Genomic DNA, 18,434 nt, shown 5'->3' with positions numbered 1-18,434 from the left:
AAAAGGGGGGCACAAAAAGAGAGACAGAGGGATGGATAGAAAGAAAGAAAGAGGGAGAGCTGCTGTGTCATTCCAAACCAAATGAGCCCAAACGAGTTCCTCATTAGCCAAAAAGGCTCAAAACTGACCTGATTTGAATCCAGTATAATGAATTTAAAAAAGCTAATGAACAGACTGAATTTACAACTATCAAATTCCTCATTTTTCCATTGTTACACTAATGGTCTGCATATAGTGCATTTTATATTATTGGCACTACATCAGTGACAAACCTGTGGTGTGATTAGCTAAGTGGTTCTGCAGTGATGGCAACAGACCTGTGTGAGAGCTCAGACACCCACCTAGCCCCCCACTTTCAGGCTCTCCAATAATCATGACAACACACAGACAATTAGAATAAAGACCGGGATGCGAGTACATCTGTGGGAGCAGGAGGTGCACTTACATTGCACATCTCTCGCACAATGGCCTTCTCTTTCTCGCTGAGATCATCCTCATAGTCCTCAGGAACCTGCTTATCCAAGTTCTCGTGGACCTCCAGCACCTGATGGCAGACACAGGGTTGGACATGTCTTATTTTCCTTCTGTATTTACAGAACTACACTAGGCAACGCTGTTATCTTCCAGCCTAACTGCCAATGTGTTCTTGTTTTTTTCCATAGCGCTACCAGCCTGACCCACTTGAACATGGTTAAGTACTTCTAGGCATGGTCTGGTACTACTTTATCTGCTAATATAATGCTACCCCCTTTTAACCATTTAAAAGAAAGTAACATTACATTAGCAACAAATGTGTTTTTCCCACATTTGAACTGTCACGCTGGTCGCAGCTATACCATAATAGCCTTCAGGCATCATCCTGCAAATTCTCCAGGAACAGCACTATGATAGCATCACAGCTGCATCAATGATACAAAAGCTGTAACACTGTTTACCAACAATTACACCCTGTGATTGATTTCCCTGACTAATATTACCTTCATGGCATGGACCACAGCCTCAGGCTTTTGGACGCAGGACAAATAGCCTGTAGCTGGAGAGGACTCGCTAGTTGGTAGGCGTCCAGTCCCCTAAGGGGAGAGAAAAACAGAGAGTGAGAGAAAGAAACAATAACATAACAATGATGAAGATGTTAGGGAGCGGGAGAACTGTGACAGAGGTTAAGAGGCAGGTGCAAACCTGCACCAGCCAGGACATCTGCAAAGAGCTCTTCATTTGAGTCAAGATACCAAAAAAAGAGGCCCCACTCGTCCCATCAGGGGGCACCTGTTCGGATTTAAAAAGAGAGTATTCCTGTACTGTCACACTGAAAATGTCACCCCCTTCATACCAGCTCAAATCACCAATCCTCCACTGGTGTTTTTCTTCCCTGTTTCTTTTGTATTCCACTCCCTCCTCTGGTCTGCTACCTGCACAGAGTGATTTAACCTGGTGTGATGGGAGCAGCCAGCCAGGAAAGAGACTGAGGGGGAGTTTGCTTGACTCATCACCACCCCCCTCCCGGGTAGTTCCAGACAGTGGGTCTCTGTCTGAGGGACACAGAGATCACTGGGATACACAATGGGTCCCATTCACCGTAACCTGGCATCGGGGTCTTGCATTAGACACAGATCCCTGGCTCTGTTAGCCTGGGTTAAATTCTCTGCTCGCTAGTGATGCGCCTGTCAGCTCCCTCCATGCCCGCTGGCCCCATTTGGGTGCCAGAATGATCCCACGTAACCTGATAGCACGGAGATAAAATAATAATCCCACTGCACCCAAGAGGACCGATTTGTGGAAACTGCCCAGCAGTTTATTCACATCACATAAACCGCACAAAGCACTGATTTACATCTAGAGGCTTTTGGCCATACAAACCAATAAGAAAAGTATTCTTTCAACCATTGGACAAGAAAAGGTCAAAGTGGCAAAAGAGCTTAACGGCACGTTTCCATGTTTTTAAGCATAATTTGATGTTATCCTCAGACAGGTTGAGCATTATATTTACAAGCTCTGACATGAGAAAAATAGGATGAAAGTGAATGTGAGTGTACATTTGCACATTTTGCCAGCACTTGAACTGACGCAGTGTCTTAGTTTAGTAACTACATCAAAACAACCATTTATGACATCCACTTAATTACATACAGTACCAGAAAAGCTTGGACTGGTTTGATACTTGATGTAATCCAGTGCAGATGCCAGTCCAAGCCCCCTTTTTTGCACATATTTAGTATATTAAATTTACCCACCGTTTTGTTTTTGCCTGTGTGGATTCCAAGGTTTCTCTTTAAATCTGCAACTGTCTGATCAAAGAGCAGCTAAACAACACAGCAAATTCATCCAGACATCCGAGGGAAACATTTTGTTTAGTATTCCACAGACACAGTTGAGTTCGCTCGTTGCAACAGCTGCTCGCTCATGTTTGACCTAAAAATCACGCTTGCAAAACTTTGTGTGTAAAAACACGTAATACAAAAGACAAATGGAGTTGTTTTTAAAATTTATGCCATTTATGATATCCAATTATCTGTGTGTGCATCACAAAGACCCATCCATACTTTACAAGCGCTTCAATTTTCCAGTGAGTTAAGACTGTGTCTTTATACCAACAAAAGGTAACAGCTTCCATACAGTGAAGTGGACTTTGGTCTGACTGAAAGTATGAATGTATAATTCATCGTTAAGCCTTTTGTGATATTTAATATTTGAAATATGTAAACATTCACTGCAAGCATTTGCCAAGAGCAGTGCAGTCAAGAAAAGGATTTGGACACAGATAGCTCGGGGCAGTGTTTACTGCTCGTAACTGTAAGCATCTCCTGCATTAACAGGGCTGATTTGGGTCATTGCAGCAGGAGGCAGGCAGGGGGACAAACACTGTCAGGAGCAATGGTTTGAAGTTTAAACATACGAAAATGAGCACAGACTGTTGAGCGTCTTCTATTCGACAATCTCATGTACGCTCACTGACCTGAAACTTTGAGTAAGACAAAGAAGTGAATATAGAGGATGAGCTGATCGATTGGGAGGGACACACACAACTAAGAGTCCACTTCACTGAAGTCATTCTGAAGTCCCACATCTCATCTTCGATTTTATGCCTTCTTTCCCTGCTCCTCAACATGAACTGGGCAAACTACAGAGCTCAACGTTAGTGCTGTTCTGTGGGCTTGTCACAAACAAGGCCATTAGCAGAAAAAGCTAAAAATAAATAAATAAAATAAAAAAAATCTGCCTTTATTGTACAATTTATAAACCCACAAGAACATATTACAGTCATGGTGGTGGATTATTTTACTGTCAAATAGCTCCAGACGAGCCATTTCTCACCGCTTTATCACTAAGCTAAGCTAAGCTAAGCTAAGCTAGGCTAACTGACAACTAGCAGCTATTAGCTTGCCACTCTCTTTACTTCCTCTCTTCTCTCTCTGAATAAGAGTTTCACAGCTTTTTATATTTATATAAGCATATACTAGCTGCTACGCTTTGCTAATGTTTAGATTTAGATTATTATTTTATGCTTTATATTTATATTTAAATATTTCTAAGATTATATATGTTGCTCTTTAGATTGAACGACTTAACTCGAAATTTCGAGTTAATAACTCAATATTTTGAGAAAAGTAACTCGAAACTTCGAGTTAGCGCTGCCAATCAGTAATCTACTGTACGTGAATTATGTCATTTCCTTGTTAACCGGAAGCTGAAGCCCTCAGCTACAAATGCTACAGCTAAACTACTAGTATTACAGCCAGTCATGAATGCACAAATTACTGATAATTTTCAGCGTGGCTTCACAAATGATGAAATCTTTGTGTTAATAGCTGAATCACATGGCGTTACTATCACCAAACGTACTCTCAAAAGCACCAATTTGTTACGATCTGGTTTTGAGTGCGAATTCTACGTAGATCACTGATTGGCAGAGCTAACTTGAAATTTAGAGTTATTAACTCGAAATTTTGAGAAAAGTAACTCGAAATTTCAAGTTAAGTTGTTCAATCTAAAGAGCAACATATATAATCTTAGAAATATTTAAATATAAATATAAAGCATAAAATAATAATCTAAATCTAAACATTAGCAAAGCGTAGCAGCTAGTTTTCAGGAAAATGTTACTATAACGATCATAGGATGTGTACATACATAAACTATCTCCTCCTTAACAGAGCGACAGTTAAGAAAGAACTTTGAAATATTGTCACACATACTTATTAATATCTATACATTTTTTCGATTTATATTACATCCCAATTCTTATGGATGTAACATAAATATAAATATGTTCTTTTCTGATATATTATGTACATTTAATCATCGCTTGCGTTTGTTCGGCGTACGTCACCCATACATAATTTAACAGTCACCAAAATTGGTGTGGACTGAATTTTTAAGACGCACCACTAAATACACAATGAAATGATGAATAAATGAAACAATGAATAAAAGGCGCTGCTGCTAATAATTCTAATTTAACAATACATAAAAATCTATTTTAATACCAAATTCATGATGCTAAAGCAAAAATATAGTTACATGATGATTTAATCAAATATATCCAACATTTTTATATCCAGCATATTTTTTCACAACACATGCCTGTTAAATGTCTTATTCATAGCACATCAAAAGTTTGACCTTATTTCATATAAAACTACACTGTAAATATGGGGAACCTACAATTCACAATTTACCTCTGTGCTGCAAAATGACCCTGTGATTAAAACAAAAAAATATATATATTTTTTTAACACAAGGAAGATTTAGTCTTCTGAGGAGCGGCACAGCCCGACTCTGACCTTCCTTAATTGCCAATCCTCTCCTCCTGAAGACATTGGCAGGGTTAAGGGTGGAGGTGGAGTGGAGAGGATTATTATTTTCATAGTGGAATTTGGTTCAAACAAGCTCCAGGGAGGAAGAAAAAGCAGGGACAGGATATGAGGAAGAGTGCTGACTATGCTAAATTTCTATCCTGGTCTCTGCCTTAGTTTCTCTTCTGTCTAAGACTCTGTCTGGATCATCCCCCTTATGCCCCATTTCCTTTCATTCCTTTTCTTCTCCCTCTCTCTTTTTTCTTCTTCCTGTCACGTGTAAGCGAGAGCGAGGTTGCCTGTGGAGGTTTAATTGGAGTGTGAGAAGTAAAGTGAATTAGAGCTGACTTGACTTTGCCGTGGAGGCACTGGCATAGCGCTCCCTACAATTAAGCATGTGCATGTCTGTGTGCAATTAAGCCCTGTCTCTTTATGTAACCACATCTGTATAAGCAGTGTCATAGCGCTGACTGATTGCTGTGACTATTGTCTTAGCGGTTAGTGTGAGCGGGTATTCATCTAAGCGTGTCAGTGTGAATCTTAGTATAGGTGGTTAGCCTTCTCCAAATTTGTGTGTTTGCGTATGTGTGCGTGTGTGTCAGTCTTCTCATTACTGACCATGTGCATGGCTTCCTGGCGCTGGGGCAGTGAGGACAGCTGGGACTCTGAGTGGTACAGAGTCATTCCCTTCCTCAGGGCACGAAGGTCACCTGGGTTACACTGCTGGACACAAACGGTCACAAAACAAACACCAAAGGAAAAAAAGAAAAGAAAAATAAGACTTCAATGTGAGTTTTACCTAAAATTACCCAAAGAGTGGCTTCACTGCATGCTAATAAATCAAAGTTAATAATCCAAGACAGAGTGCAAACACACAGGGAATCCTGTCAGTTTGTTCACTTTGGCACTAATTTGACTTTAATATTCATTCTGACAATGTTGACAAAAATCAATGTATTTGCCTCTATGAGAGATATTTTAACATAAAAACGGCCACTTTTTACTCAAATACTCAAAATCCTGAGGTACTCGCAAGTACCATCACCAACATTTGATAGAGATTAGCCCAGTTTTGTGCACATAAACAGAGAAAACACTGCCTGTGAAGCAATTTTACACCAATTTTCTCTTCTTGCATCTGTGTCACTAGACGCACAACTACCAGCATCTTTGTTACTACCCAGGTTTTGCCCGTTGGTATTTCCATCCAAGGGGGTTTATTAAAGTCTTTGGCTGTGTCTCCCTCACCATACAAGGCACTTTTCCTCATCACTCTCACGCCATTGCTCGTGTGCGGAAGTATCCCGTTTTGCCTTCATTGAGGTTCACTACATAGGGGCAACATGCCTAAAATTTGTCCTCATTAGCAGCCAAAGACCACTGGTTCCTGGGGGGCAGTTACCAGCCCAGCTTCGCTCTGCAGGCAGGGACACGGCAAACACCACTGTTTCTTGTGACATTTCTCGTGTCGCGCACTAGTGTTCCCTCTGTGCGTGGCGCGGTGCATGAACACACGTGATGCCTGGGAGCGCTCAGCTATAAATAACCCGTTGAGCTGTGGGTGTGTGTCTATGAATGCCCGGACATTGTGCTGTGTTGTCTGCCTTTGTATTATCTGTGTGTGTGTGTGTGTGTGTGTGTGAGAGAGACGCACTCAGGTGCACGCTCGCACGCACAAAGCCACAATCAGCATTCCCCTCGTCTTCCCCGTCCTTTGATATTCCTGCTCCTCTTCTCTCCTCCAACTCAGTATCCTTGTAATGTTCCTCTAACCTTTTCCAGTCCTCCCCCTGGCGCTTCTTGATCTATCCTTTCAGTTTCCATATTCATGCCCTCAATAGTGCATCTTTTTTGACATCTCTATAAGCTTTGTGTCTGGTAACCTTAAATGTCAAAATCAAGAGGGGTGACATAAACGCATAGTTGATCACCTGAATAAGAAGGCTTGCTAAAGAGTTTTATGTTACCGATGCAGACCTCTCCCTGAGTCTAGCTTTTCATTTAACCATCACACATCTCCAACTTTACTTCCCACCCCGACATGACCTTGACCGCTGAGACCAGCAAAGCCATTTGTTTGCCAGACAGCTGAGGACAGTTGGCTCGCTGCAGTCTTCCTGGCTAAAATTCAGGGGCCCTGCATCTTATCCATCCATCACAATGTTCTTGGTGCTGACGGGAAGATGCTGTGGGTGTCTTGCATCGTTTCCTGTTTGAATTATGAGGGGCAGGGGTGATGCCACTTTGACAAAAGGGTAGGAAGGACAGCGGGATGCTCCTCCAGAGCCGTGATTTAATCAAATACAGCATGGAAACTGTTAAATCAGAGTAACTCGTGCTAGACTGAAATAAGAGGCGTTTCCTTATCACAGTTACACCGTTAGACAGTTGGGCTGTACATCATATGCCGGTGCAGTATGGATGCTAATCTGGGACAAGCAGCTTTAGCCTCAGTATTTTTGCATCTGAAATCAATGACCTGGTCTTTAAACTTAAATATGTCGCTCTTCCATCATTATTGTTACCTAATTATGCCATGAATGCAAAGCCTGACAGCCATAACATTAAGTGTTTGAGAGTTTGGGGCTTATTGCAGTGACTCAGGGGACGGAGCATCATCTGATATACAGATCATTACGTGCTTACACTTGTCAGTTTCATGACAAAGTGTCAATGTGGATTGAGGAGGAGCGCATGAGTGCTTCACACACTGTAGTGAGTTGACAAAAGATATTTTCTCCACAGGTCTGAGCCTCTCTCAACGACGGCGCAAATTTCTGACATTGGGTGATAAAAGTGCTTTGGGTTGCAAGCTCCCAAATGCAAAGTTTACAAGATGCCTGACTCACCCTGACCTAAACCAAACAGTATTTACCAAGAGTGAACTTCCGACAACGTCCGGACCAGATTATCTCAACATCGTCCGGAGTTCGTGTGCGAGCTCGACTAGAGACAAGTAACAGCTGGAAGAAATGGGAGAGCTTAGTGGGAGAAAGCCTGAGGAGGATGCGCGTGTCTGAGCATGTCTGAATGTGTGCATCTGAGTGCACGCACCTGTTTTTCTAATTGTGTTTACACCTGGGCTGCGTAGGCCCTTGTTAATGTTAATATCCACTGTGGGATCCTGCTGTTAACTCCCTCCACGCTCCCTTGAGTATGGTTAAAATACCTCAGCCAAGCTGGTCTGGAGGGTCAGCATTCCTGCACTAAGAGGCCATTGTTTCCTCTAGCTGAACACAAGTTTCGCTGGGCCGGTTTCATAACACAGGAAGTTAGGCAATACAATCCACTGGGGAAGATAATCCATTGTAACAATTGAACCTGCTAATATGCACACACGTCATCAGGTAGGATATCATGAAATCTAACTGAATGGTAAACTTCAGTAATTCTTATTTTCACCCAATATTTTCCTGTTATCACCTCTGTGGGAAAGTCATGTTTAGTAACAACAACCAGAGATTACAGATTCATATTTTTCAGCTTCAGATTGACAGTCCTTCATTGTTCAGTTGCACTCCCACAAAGGTTTCGGCCATGCATAACAGATGCCTGAATCTACCTGGCTTGCCCCCCGGATCTTTAATTATTCAGCCCTCCAGACGTCAACACAAGCTAGGACATGCGTGTGTCATTTATGCACCAAAGCACAATATAGCATTCATTCACTTAAGTTACCTTGTACCAAACACTGTGCGGAGCAGTTCCAAGGACAGATAAAAGCTTTCTTGCCAAGAAAGGCCACGTACAAGCAAGGGCCACCTGTGTTCATTCATTAGCACAGCATGCTAGCAGCACAGAAAGGAAACCCCTGGACACAGAAGCCACAACCCTGCAAGGCGGTGCATTTAACTTCCCGTGTTCTCGGAAAACCGGCACAATCACAAGGTGAATCATTTCTGTGGTGATGTTTGTCAATGCACTTTACTGTATTACGAAAAGTTGGAGATCAATATCAATATTAGGTGTGTATCAATGATATGAAGTCACAACCAGAAACCGGTTAGTTTAGCACTACAGGACGAGAGGGAGTGATGGGGACAAAGCTCGTTTGAGTCTGATAACACGCTCTCTCATGATTTGACCACTGATAAGCAACAGAAGTTATGTGTTATTTAACTTTTTTTAATGGTATAAAACATGAGATATATTATGTTAATTAGAAGTTCTAAGTGTTAATAATACTGTTATGTTAGCACTTTGAACCACAGACAGTGGGTAAATCCAAAGTGTTTTTACGGTGGCCCTGAGAGGCCAAACGGACTGCAACTTAAGAAATAAGAAAAATGCTGCAAAAGCACACAAAGTGTTTCTGGCGAGACAATAACCCGACGGACCAGTTACAGGAACCAAAACATGCTAAGTAAGTGTGTTTTAATCTCATGATTCATAAAATACTGATGACGGATTTTTAGGCTAATAGTTAAGCTAACACACTTACCTCTCATCTTTTCTTTTCTCACAAAACTAATAGATCCTCCACTTCTTTTAAGTGTTTATCGGCAAAATTATTGGCATATTTTGTTTCCTGCAAATAGTCTGTCGGGTTATTGTCTCCCCAGAAACACTTCCCTTGTGCTTTTGGAAATCAGTTTTTTCATATTTCCGTTGTGTTTTGTGTGCTTTTGTAGCGTTTTTCTTATTGCTGGTGTTTTCTTAAGTTGCAGTCCGTTTGACCTCTCAGTTCCACTGTAGTTTTTGCTTAAAAACAAAATGATTTCAGGTCCTGTAATTTATGTGAAAATGGATTTCTGAGTTGACTTTTTTAAATACTTTCCAGCTGCGTTTATGGGCTCAGTCGCTCATTTTTGGTCATGAAAATTAAGTGTATTTCATAAATCCTGGTCCTAATAGGTTTCAAACTGGAGGATTATCTGCGGTATGCTCATTAGCTAACGATTTGATATTGACAAATTCATAGCCGATGAGCAAGTGGTTTGACGGTCAGACCCACCCCTCCTCGTCATATTAGATTTGTTTTTTTAACCAAAGTGGAAATGGTTTCTTCAGAAGCCAGTGGATGATGTCACAGTCCCGATCTTTGCCGCAGTCTAGCTAGCGTCTAGCCTTTATGCTAAGCTAAAAAACACTACAGGCTGTTGCGTCATAATAACTTAATCCCATCAAGGGAACAAATCATCATATTCCTACCCTTTAAACATTACCACAGAGGTGATTCCTTGTCTGAAAGGCACAACATAAAACATTACTGCAAAGAGTCACCTTGCCTTGTACAGCTGCTGCTTTGATAGTGTCAGCCCTCTACAGAAGAGAAAGCAAGAAGCTCAAAGATGTGAAAAGTCCCACCACCAAACGAGTAAAAAGAGTGAAAGGGCCAAACAGACTGAACCAACCGGCCAGCAGAAGAGCCAACAAACACAGACATCACAGAAGATTACCTTTCTCGTCTGTATTTGCGATAAGCTATAGCGGCTATAAGCCTAGGGAGAGAAAAACATAATGGTGGAATGGTTTATTATGTTGTTTCGCTCTGTGAGGAGCCGTGAACAGCAAAGGAAGCAACTGTTTTGCTGATGGATTTAAACACATAAAATTAAGGTAATGTATTTGTTAAAAATAAATAAATAAATCAGTCTCAACAGTTTCACATTTTGCACTGCACTTGAACGCATTCATATCCCAACATCACGTCTGCAGAAAACAACGTGAACAAAAACTATAAGACGGGAGTTCATATTCTATGCTTGGACTGCTGCGAGACAATGTGTAACACCTAACTGTAGCGCGTAAGAGATAATTATGAGGATCGTTTAGGTTTCATGTCAGTGATAACAGCCTACACTCTGCCTACACATGAATCTGCTGGGATATAAGTGGGAAAGAAGACTTCAAATTATAGTGTGAAATTCAGCCTCGTCTCTGTGCAACCTGATTTGCATTAAACGAACCGACTCGCACCATAAAATGATGCGATAAAATTAAAGAGGCCAAATTATAAACTTAAAGCCTGAACTGTTTTTTTTTTTTGCCAATAATTAGTCGAACACTTCATGAATCAGATTTCCCCTCACGTGACCAGATTAGTGTGCTTCGATTTCGTCATCTGCTGTTTGTGCTCGACTGGGTAAACACACCTCCGCAGACTGACATGTGACCTTCTGGTGAACCACACCAGCATTCCACACACACCCCACCCCGTTTTTGCACACACCCCCTCCCTCACCGAGCCCTCCATCCTCCAAATTTGGGAGAAGTCAGAGCAAGGTCAGCTTTGGGGATAAATCCTTTACTCTGTCACTGTCACTTAATGCCTCTTTCCCCTTCTTTTTCCTCCTCTCATCTCTGCTCCGCTCCCACAGTTCGCCTCGGGGGCTAACATCAGTGCACGCTACTGAAGCTTACTGACTCCCTATGAATTAAACATGGATAAACATATTCCCCAACTAACAGGGAGCCTGTTGCAAGGGGTAGCTTCACAGAAGCATTAGGCAACGATTTTATGTCATCGCAGCTTCCTGTCATGCGTTGAGGATGAGTTAAAAATTCGCACAAGAGGAGTTTAGCGAGGGTATAAGTTTAGACGGAAACTCAAGTGGGCTAATTGCGGCATGGCACATGTGCCTGTGTGTGTGTGTCCTTGTGCAAGCCTCACCTGTGAGAGGAGCTTATTGTTATCGTCTTCCAGTATCCGCACTTTCGTCTCCAGCTGCCTGATGTAGTTGGTGGAAGAATCTGGAGGAGAGATGAAGAGGAAAAAAAAGAGAAGAGGAGAAGTGATTAGCATTTCAAAGACCTCAAGCGGAAAACGGGCAGGCAGGGCCACTGAGGCAGAAGGACCACAGAGAGCTCCAAAGGTTGCCGTGCAGTTTGAGATGCACATCATATCCTTGTGAAAGAGCATTATAATATTAGCTAATATTAGCTAATATGCTAGCTCTGACACTCAAAGATCTAAAAATATTAAATTGGCACCCAAACAAAAGACAAAAGGTACAAATTCTCCCACCTTTTACATTTATGCACTATGGATGCAAATGTTGGTATGGGCTTATATCAGGTATTTATCTGGTGACTTACATTGGCATAAAAAGAAAGATGGCATCAGCTTTTAGACGGCTAAAAAAATTGTTGTAATAGTAGTAAAGATTTCATCCCTAATTTTAATTTTTTAGTAATTTTAGTTGATCCAAGTATTGGTTCCATCCTCAAATTCAAGCCTATTGGTCGCTTTGCAAAATAAGTTCTTGCAGCTGATGTCAAAGGTCAAGCACAGTGTTCACGCTGACCCATTTTTTGACCCCATACTCGACCGCTTTTTCCTTTCCCAACTTGGTGCACATTTCTCCTGTTCTCTGTATGAAAGAGAGTCAACTGTCATATTTGAGATTCGTCACAGAACTGTCTGTAATCTGCACATCTGACAGTCTAACTGCAGCCTAATTATCCCACAGAGGTTTACACAACCAAGGTTGATCCCAATAAAGCGGCACTGTGCTGACTTGAATCAACTTTACCGAGTTCAAATCAGGGACGGGAGCGGATGTGAAGCGCGGAGGTACAGTTTGACTCTGCAGGTGCCAGGGAGCCTGTTATCTAAAAATGCATGTTTAATTTACAGAGAGAGATCAAAGCCGAGTTACGCACAGGAGCCGCGCTCTGGTAGCTACTCGGGAGCACAACACCGCACGCACGGCTTTATTTTGTTTTGTTTTCTAAGTGGAATTACAGAGAGGCTGAGAGCGGCGACGGCGGGGAAGCTGCTGATGAAAATGATGGGTTGAGGTTTAACAAGATGCACATGAGGACTCACAGCTGCAGGGTGCCGCACACGCAAATGAAACAAAGCTTCTCGCATCTGTTTGGCAACTCTCGTCTTAGTTTGCCTCGACTTAAATGACCCTCACAAGTCCAACACGCATTTAAGCAAGTCGACAAGCACTTTGCAAGCAGGGGGCACCACTGTTCACAAATCAGCCCACTCGAACGCCAACCTGGATTCAGCAGGTTTGCAGTTACATGCACACAGCCACAGATGCTATCAGTTTCAGACATACTTTAGAAACCTCCTGCTGTTTGCATAAACACGTCAGACAGCATACACACTCAGCTGTCTGCAGATCCATGAAGTTTTGGTCAAGCTTATGCTTAACTGGTGTCCTAAATCTACCTTACATTATAGATGCAGAACAACATTTTCAGAACTGAATCTGGAGCCTGTAAGTGTTCTCATGTCAGAATTGGTGCTCTGTATTAAATGCACTTTACCAGAACAGCAGTGGTAAAGCCCTCGTTGTCTTTCATTCAACTACTGTTGTCTTTTATCTTCTTTTGCATCATTTTTCTTTGTGTAATAATGTGAAACAAGTATGAAGAAAGGGAAATATATCCTATTTTAAAACCCACGGGATCATCAATCTTTTCCCACAACTTGAAAGCAGACAGAGCCAAGTCCAATCGGTCTAACCCCATGACTTTTTTTTTAAGAAGGGCCAGTGCAGACAACACTTGTTAGCCAGTGACTGGACACCTACAGGAGGCCACAGTGGGACGCTGGCCAGATCTGGTAATCCTCTCTTACTGCCTTGTGACACTCTAATCTGTATTCATCTGCTTGCCTGACCTGCAGCCAGATCTCAAGCTGATTAGGATGAAGGTTCCTCAGCGTTCAGTCAGCAAACAACAAACGAAGAAGACTCTGAAAGGGGAGGGGGGGGCAGAAAATGGATGTTAACTGCTGCTTTTCTCCCCCACTGTTGTGTATGTTGAGATTATTCACAGGGATTAAGATTAAACCATCAGTGTTCGAACAAACTCGTATTTTTTATCTTCTTAAGACCAAATAAATAACAATAAGATGTAAAGATGTACAGTCGAAGGTAAATATTGATGCAGTTTTCCATTTTAACTAGAAAAACAAAACAAAAACAGAATTGGCCCTAAGTGATGGGTTCCACAGACGCGAGCATGAACAGCTTCTTCACATAACACAGCACCATCCCTCCCCTTCTACTCCCCACAAGCCTTTGATGTGTTATAGGAGGCTAAATCTCAAAGTGCATCCCTTCAGCATCACGCACGGCATGATTAAGTTGTCTTTCTCAAATATGTGCAGATCTGCTGTGAGAAAATTCACAAGAACACACACACACACACACACACACACACACACACGCTCAGAGCTGCGGGGATCTGCTCGTGGAATCCAGCCGTCACCCTCTCTCTTTAACACCCGGCTCCGGAGTCATCCTGGTGGGAGAAGGGTCAGGCAATTAAACTGCTCCCTGGCTCCCCTGCCACTCCTTCATCCTTTCATCCCCGCAGCCCCTCCAGCAACACATCCTCTCCCCTGCATCACTCGTCCACAAGGAAACGCTACAGATCATACAGAGATCACACAGCAGAGCCAAAATAACCGCCTTTCAAACCCCAGCTCGGTGCATCTGCTCTTTCATGCACACACAGCCCAACAAAAACAGGATCATGGGAGAGGCTGTTATTATTTATGCACAGCCTGAATGCAATCTTAAACAGGTGAATAAGCGAGTAGAAGATGCTGTGAAGCAGTGAAATATTTCCAACTAGGCTGTAAACAATGCAGCATGAGAATGCCGGAGGCCCTGACAGAGAGAGGAAAATCCGGCCTTTACGTGAGCTATTTTTATATCTGTGCTACTGATGTTTACCCGCTGAACTGAGCTGATGTGAGACGGTATATATCTGTGTGCGCGCCGGACAAAAGGTGACGCAGACGGCGGCACGAGTCCATCCCCCCTTTCAGCGCGTCGCTTTTTATCACGTCAGTGCCACTGTGACCCACTTCCAGCAGCCACTCCCCTCCTTACCTCCACTCCACTCCCACTTTTCCCTCCATTTCACTACATCCCATTACTTTAACGACTCTCTCCATTACAGCTCTTTTGCTGCTCTGAAAGAAAAAAAAAAAAGAGGCAGTTTTGAAGAGACTGACCTGATATTATGTCACAACAATAAAAACACATATGAGGCCGTTAATCTGACTGAAAATAGAGTTACAAAAAGTTGTTGTGACCCCGTTTTAAAAGGGTCTGGGCTCCACTAGCTCCCGTTTGGTTGCTACAAGGCTCCAAGCAGCCTATGCCCATCTGTCTATAACAGCCCATCTTGCTGTCTTTGCTGCACGCCTCTAGCAGACAAAAATATCTGCGAGCCAAATCACAAGTGAAACAAGTGTGGAATTTAATACTGCACAAGACAGTGTATGTGTTATAGCAGCGGTCCCCAACCTTTTTTGCGCCACGGACCGGTTTATGTCCGACAATATTTTCACGGACCGGCCTTTAAGGTGTCGCGGATAAATACAACAAAATAAAACTAGTACCGGTATTGAAAAAAAAGACGATTTATTCATAACACACGTGAAAAGACCCAGGAAAACCGAGTTAACGATAACAAAATAACGCTGAAAACCATACATTTCACACCTGAGCCTCAACTCTCGCGGCCCGGTACCAAACAACTCACGGACCGGCACCGGTCCGAGGCCCAGGGGTTGGGGACCGCTGTGTTATAGTATGAACTGTAACGCACTGTAACATTTCATAGTATGAAATTTAATGCATAATGTCTATTCAGTGTTGAATGGACTTCTGTCGCCATGAAAAAATAATTTAAATGTTGGAACCTCCGAGGCTGAAACCTGCAGCCAGTGCACTCGTGCCAAAAACTGCAGTTCTTCAAATAGCCGTTTGAGAGCGTCTCCAAATACAAGTCACTCAAGCATAGACTCCTTATGTTTAAAAGACCAACTTTACAGCACAAATAAACAAGTTTATAAACTTTTTATACAAGTTTGTAAAACTTTTAAACTCTAAGAAAAAAGGTGTTGCATTTTTCTCCTTTTGCAACAACAGTATGGTAGTCAATGCTGGCCATTTAAATGATATATTAAGGCTTAAATTGGTAGTTGTTTGGCCACTTTGAGCAACAGTTAAACAGGTCGCTACCAGAAGACATCTAAGAAGCTGGCTGTCCACTTCAGTCAGTAAGTGATTTTAACTTAAGCTAAGCAGCTAACTAATAAAGCTAATGCTAGCTAACAATTACGCCAAACCTTTTGCCCAATTGTGGCACATCTGGTTTAGAAACAAATAAATAAAAACAAACAAAAACAAGTTAGCAACAGCCAACTTTAGGCTTCATAGCAAAAGTCCACAAACCAATGGGTGATGTTAGTGTGTGTGCATCTTTTATATACAGTCTGAGTTTTAAGACTTTTCAGTAAGTGTGAGATTTTGTATGTTACACTGCTGATTAGCAGGACAAGGTGGGAACATTGCAGCATTTCACAATACAAACAAACGTGAACCCTCTCATAAAACCGTGCTCCGCCGCGCTACAACTGGCCAAACCTCCAGAGAGTTCCTTTAGTTTCTGTTTGAGTACTGTTACCTTCCAGGATGATTTATATAGCCTGCACTGAATCACCTCATAATGATAATGTATCATCCACAAGAAATGGCAGAATTAGTGTCACTGTGATGGATAGCGTATGTATAATATCATTCTCCTCCTTAAATCTGTAGCCTGCTTTTCCATCTCTTTATTAGTTCTTTTTCTCTGTCACACCCTCGGTGCATATGTTTCAAACCCCCGAGTGGAACAAAAAGGTACGCCTGATGTTATTGGAGGTCACGGCAGAAGAGGGGGTTTCAACAATTATATTGACGAGTCTTAAAATTAGACCACACATATACATTTACAATCGACATTGGGCAGATAGTGGCGGGAATGTTACAAAAACCAGCCTCCGAGGTCTTTGTTACATCAAAGTAGCTTTGGTAAAGCAGTATGGTTAAAAAGGACCAGGCTTTGGAATCCCCTTATGTTTTCAAGTCAGATCCCAGGGCTGTTTAGAAAGCCTGCAGTGCATTGAAATCACTCTGCTTTTATTATTCCTGGCTCGGCTCTGGCTTTCATCTCCTATTCACAGCTGTATCTCAGTGTTTTAGTGCAGAGACATGTATATTCTCTCAGCGACGTGCGTGTCTGTGTAGCATGTATGAGTGCTTATGCACAACATTTTGAAGACAGGGAATGCATGTGGGCTGTATGGGTGTCTAAGCTGACAGTGTGAGCTCATGTGGGAGGGTGAAAGGATGAGTGAGAGGGTTCGAGCGAGAAAGGGGATTTTTTTTAACCCATCTGTGATACGTGTGTGTGTGTGTGTGTGTGTGTGTGTGTGTGTGTGTGTGTGTGTATGTGTGTGTATACACACATGTGTTCAAGGCGGGAATAGGTTGGGTCAATTACCTCAAGATGTTGAAGAAAGTGAAACAGTATGGACTGTTTCTGCTTTTTTCTACACTTACACCCGAGTCAGTGGTCAAATCAGTTCCACTGGTTACATAAAGCTTAAATCGTTATACTAAAATAGCTTTATTAACCGGCAACTTTAAAAATCTCAGTTTGGAACGAGCCGTATTCATGGTGGGAATCTGAAAGAGGTCCACCTTAAAAGCTGAAAAAGGGGGTGGAAAAGAGCAAAGGCAGAAGAGAATCAAAGACATGGAGAGACGCCACTCCCTCCAGCCAGCAGTCAGAGCAGCAGTAAACATTTAAATGTAATGTTTGTCTAAGTAGCTGCAAAAGTAATTCCTTGAATTATTGTTCCATCACTTTATTGCTTTTGTAAAAACCCATTAATTGCTGAACTTACCCTTAAACCCAGTGAGGATGGAGCTTACATGAGTGCGTCACCATAAGGTGTGTGAAGTACAGTCACCACCTCCAGTCACGGTGTTGTAACTGTTGGAAATGCATTGCTTGCATAACATGCCACATTAAAAGTGGCTTTTCAAGCACCTTCAGCTGCTCTTAAACAGTGTGCACAAAATAAGATGCTAAATTTTAACCTGTGAATACAGATTAGCCTCCATTTGCGTTGCCAGGTGCAAATTTGCATCAACTCAGTTGATTACATAGGCTTTGTATGAAATCAAGCATGACGAAAACAGGTTTGGTGTGAAGGCACCATTAATGCTAGCCCATACCAAGCTACACACCCGTTCACCACAGTCTCTTCTCATAATGCATCTTCTGGCTTAATAAATGGTGTATCTGTCGTGACTGATGCTCTCACTTTTCTGCAATGGGGTCTCGCTGCCTCCAACTTTCCATGTAGCACTTGAACGGCGAGGAGTGCAGCATGACTGATAAAGCATTTTTAAGAGTGATACCAGTGGCTATATTTGTTGATTAAAAAAGAAAATGTAAAAAAATTGTGAAATTAGCTTTTTTCCATTTTTGGCTTCCAAACATTAAGATAGCAAAGATGACAAACAGACGGTACATTCATTTCACAGCGTTGCTTTCTTTTTGTCTTGATGTTGCAAGTCTAACAAACCTCCGCCCTTGCGTAAAAATGAAACTTTCATTAAACATTCATTGGCCAGTTCATCAAGATGATGGAAAAGGAAACTGTGTTCAACAAACAAAGAAACAAAAAGGAAAAGTATTCAGTGACATTTGCCTGCAGAGCCTTTCTGTGCTCCATAATGTAGTACTGTGTACTGTCAGCTCAACGAGATGTTCAATTCAGGCAGATTAGTTGGGAAAATCCTTCCCTAAGGAGACTGGTTAGAATGGTCAGGAATGTCAGATTGAAGATGGAAAAGTTGAGCTATAAGAGTTATGTCCAAGAAA

The 18,434-nt window shown here is 42.1% G+C and overlaps 1 protein-coding gene across 5 annotated transcripts in view; it reads right to left on the bottom strand.

The window, feature by feature from the left end:
- ccdc85cb (coiled-coil domain containing 85C, b) overlaps positions 1-18,434 on the bottom strand; it is a 51,001-nt gene that overhangs the window by 4,764 nt on the left and 27,803 nt on the right. The window contains exons 2-6 of one of the 5 annotated variants that reach the window (XM_085248308.1): positions 11,407-11,486; positions 10,193-10,234; positions 5,412-5,516; positions 978-1,070; positions 446-544 (exon numbers count right to left, since the gene is read on the bottom strand). In XM_085248308.1, coding sequence (XP_085104434.1) covers positions 446-544; positions 978-1,070; positions 5,412-5,516; positions 10,193-10,234; positions 11,407-11,486 — 419 coding nt within the window. The remainder of the gene's footprint in view (positions 1-445; positions 545-977; positions 1,071-5,411; positions 5,517-10,192; positions 10,235-11,406; positions 11,487-18,434) is intronic. The other 4 variants (XM_085248309.1, XM_085248310.1, XM_085248311.1 and 1 more) reach the window with 4 other exon arrangements.

Source organism: Mchenga conophoros, linkage group LG15 (genome assembly GCF_057382185.1).
Source record: "Mchenga conophoros isolate Kocher_MC1m ecotype Shallow Benthic linkage group LG15, M_conophoros_male_GT1.1, whole genome shotgun sequence".
NCBI lineage: Eukaryota > Metazoa > Chordata > Actinopteri > Cichliformes > Cichlidae > Mchenga > Mchenga conophoros.
The sequence above is the reverse complement of the archived record's forward strand: the minus strand, read 5'-3'. Positions and strand labels throughout refer to the sequence as shown.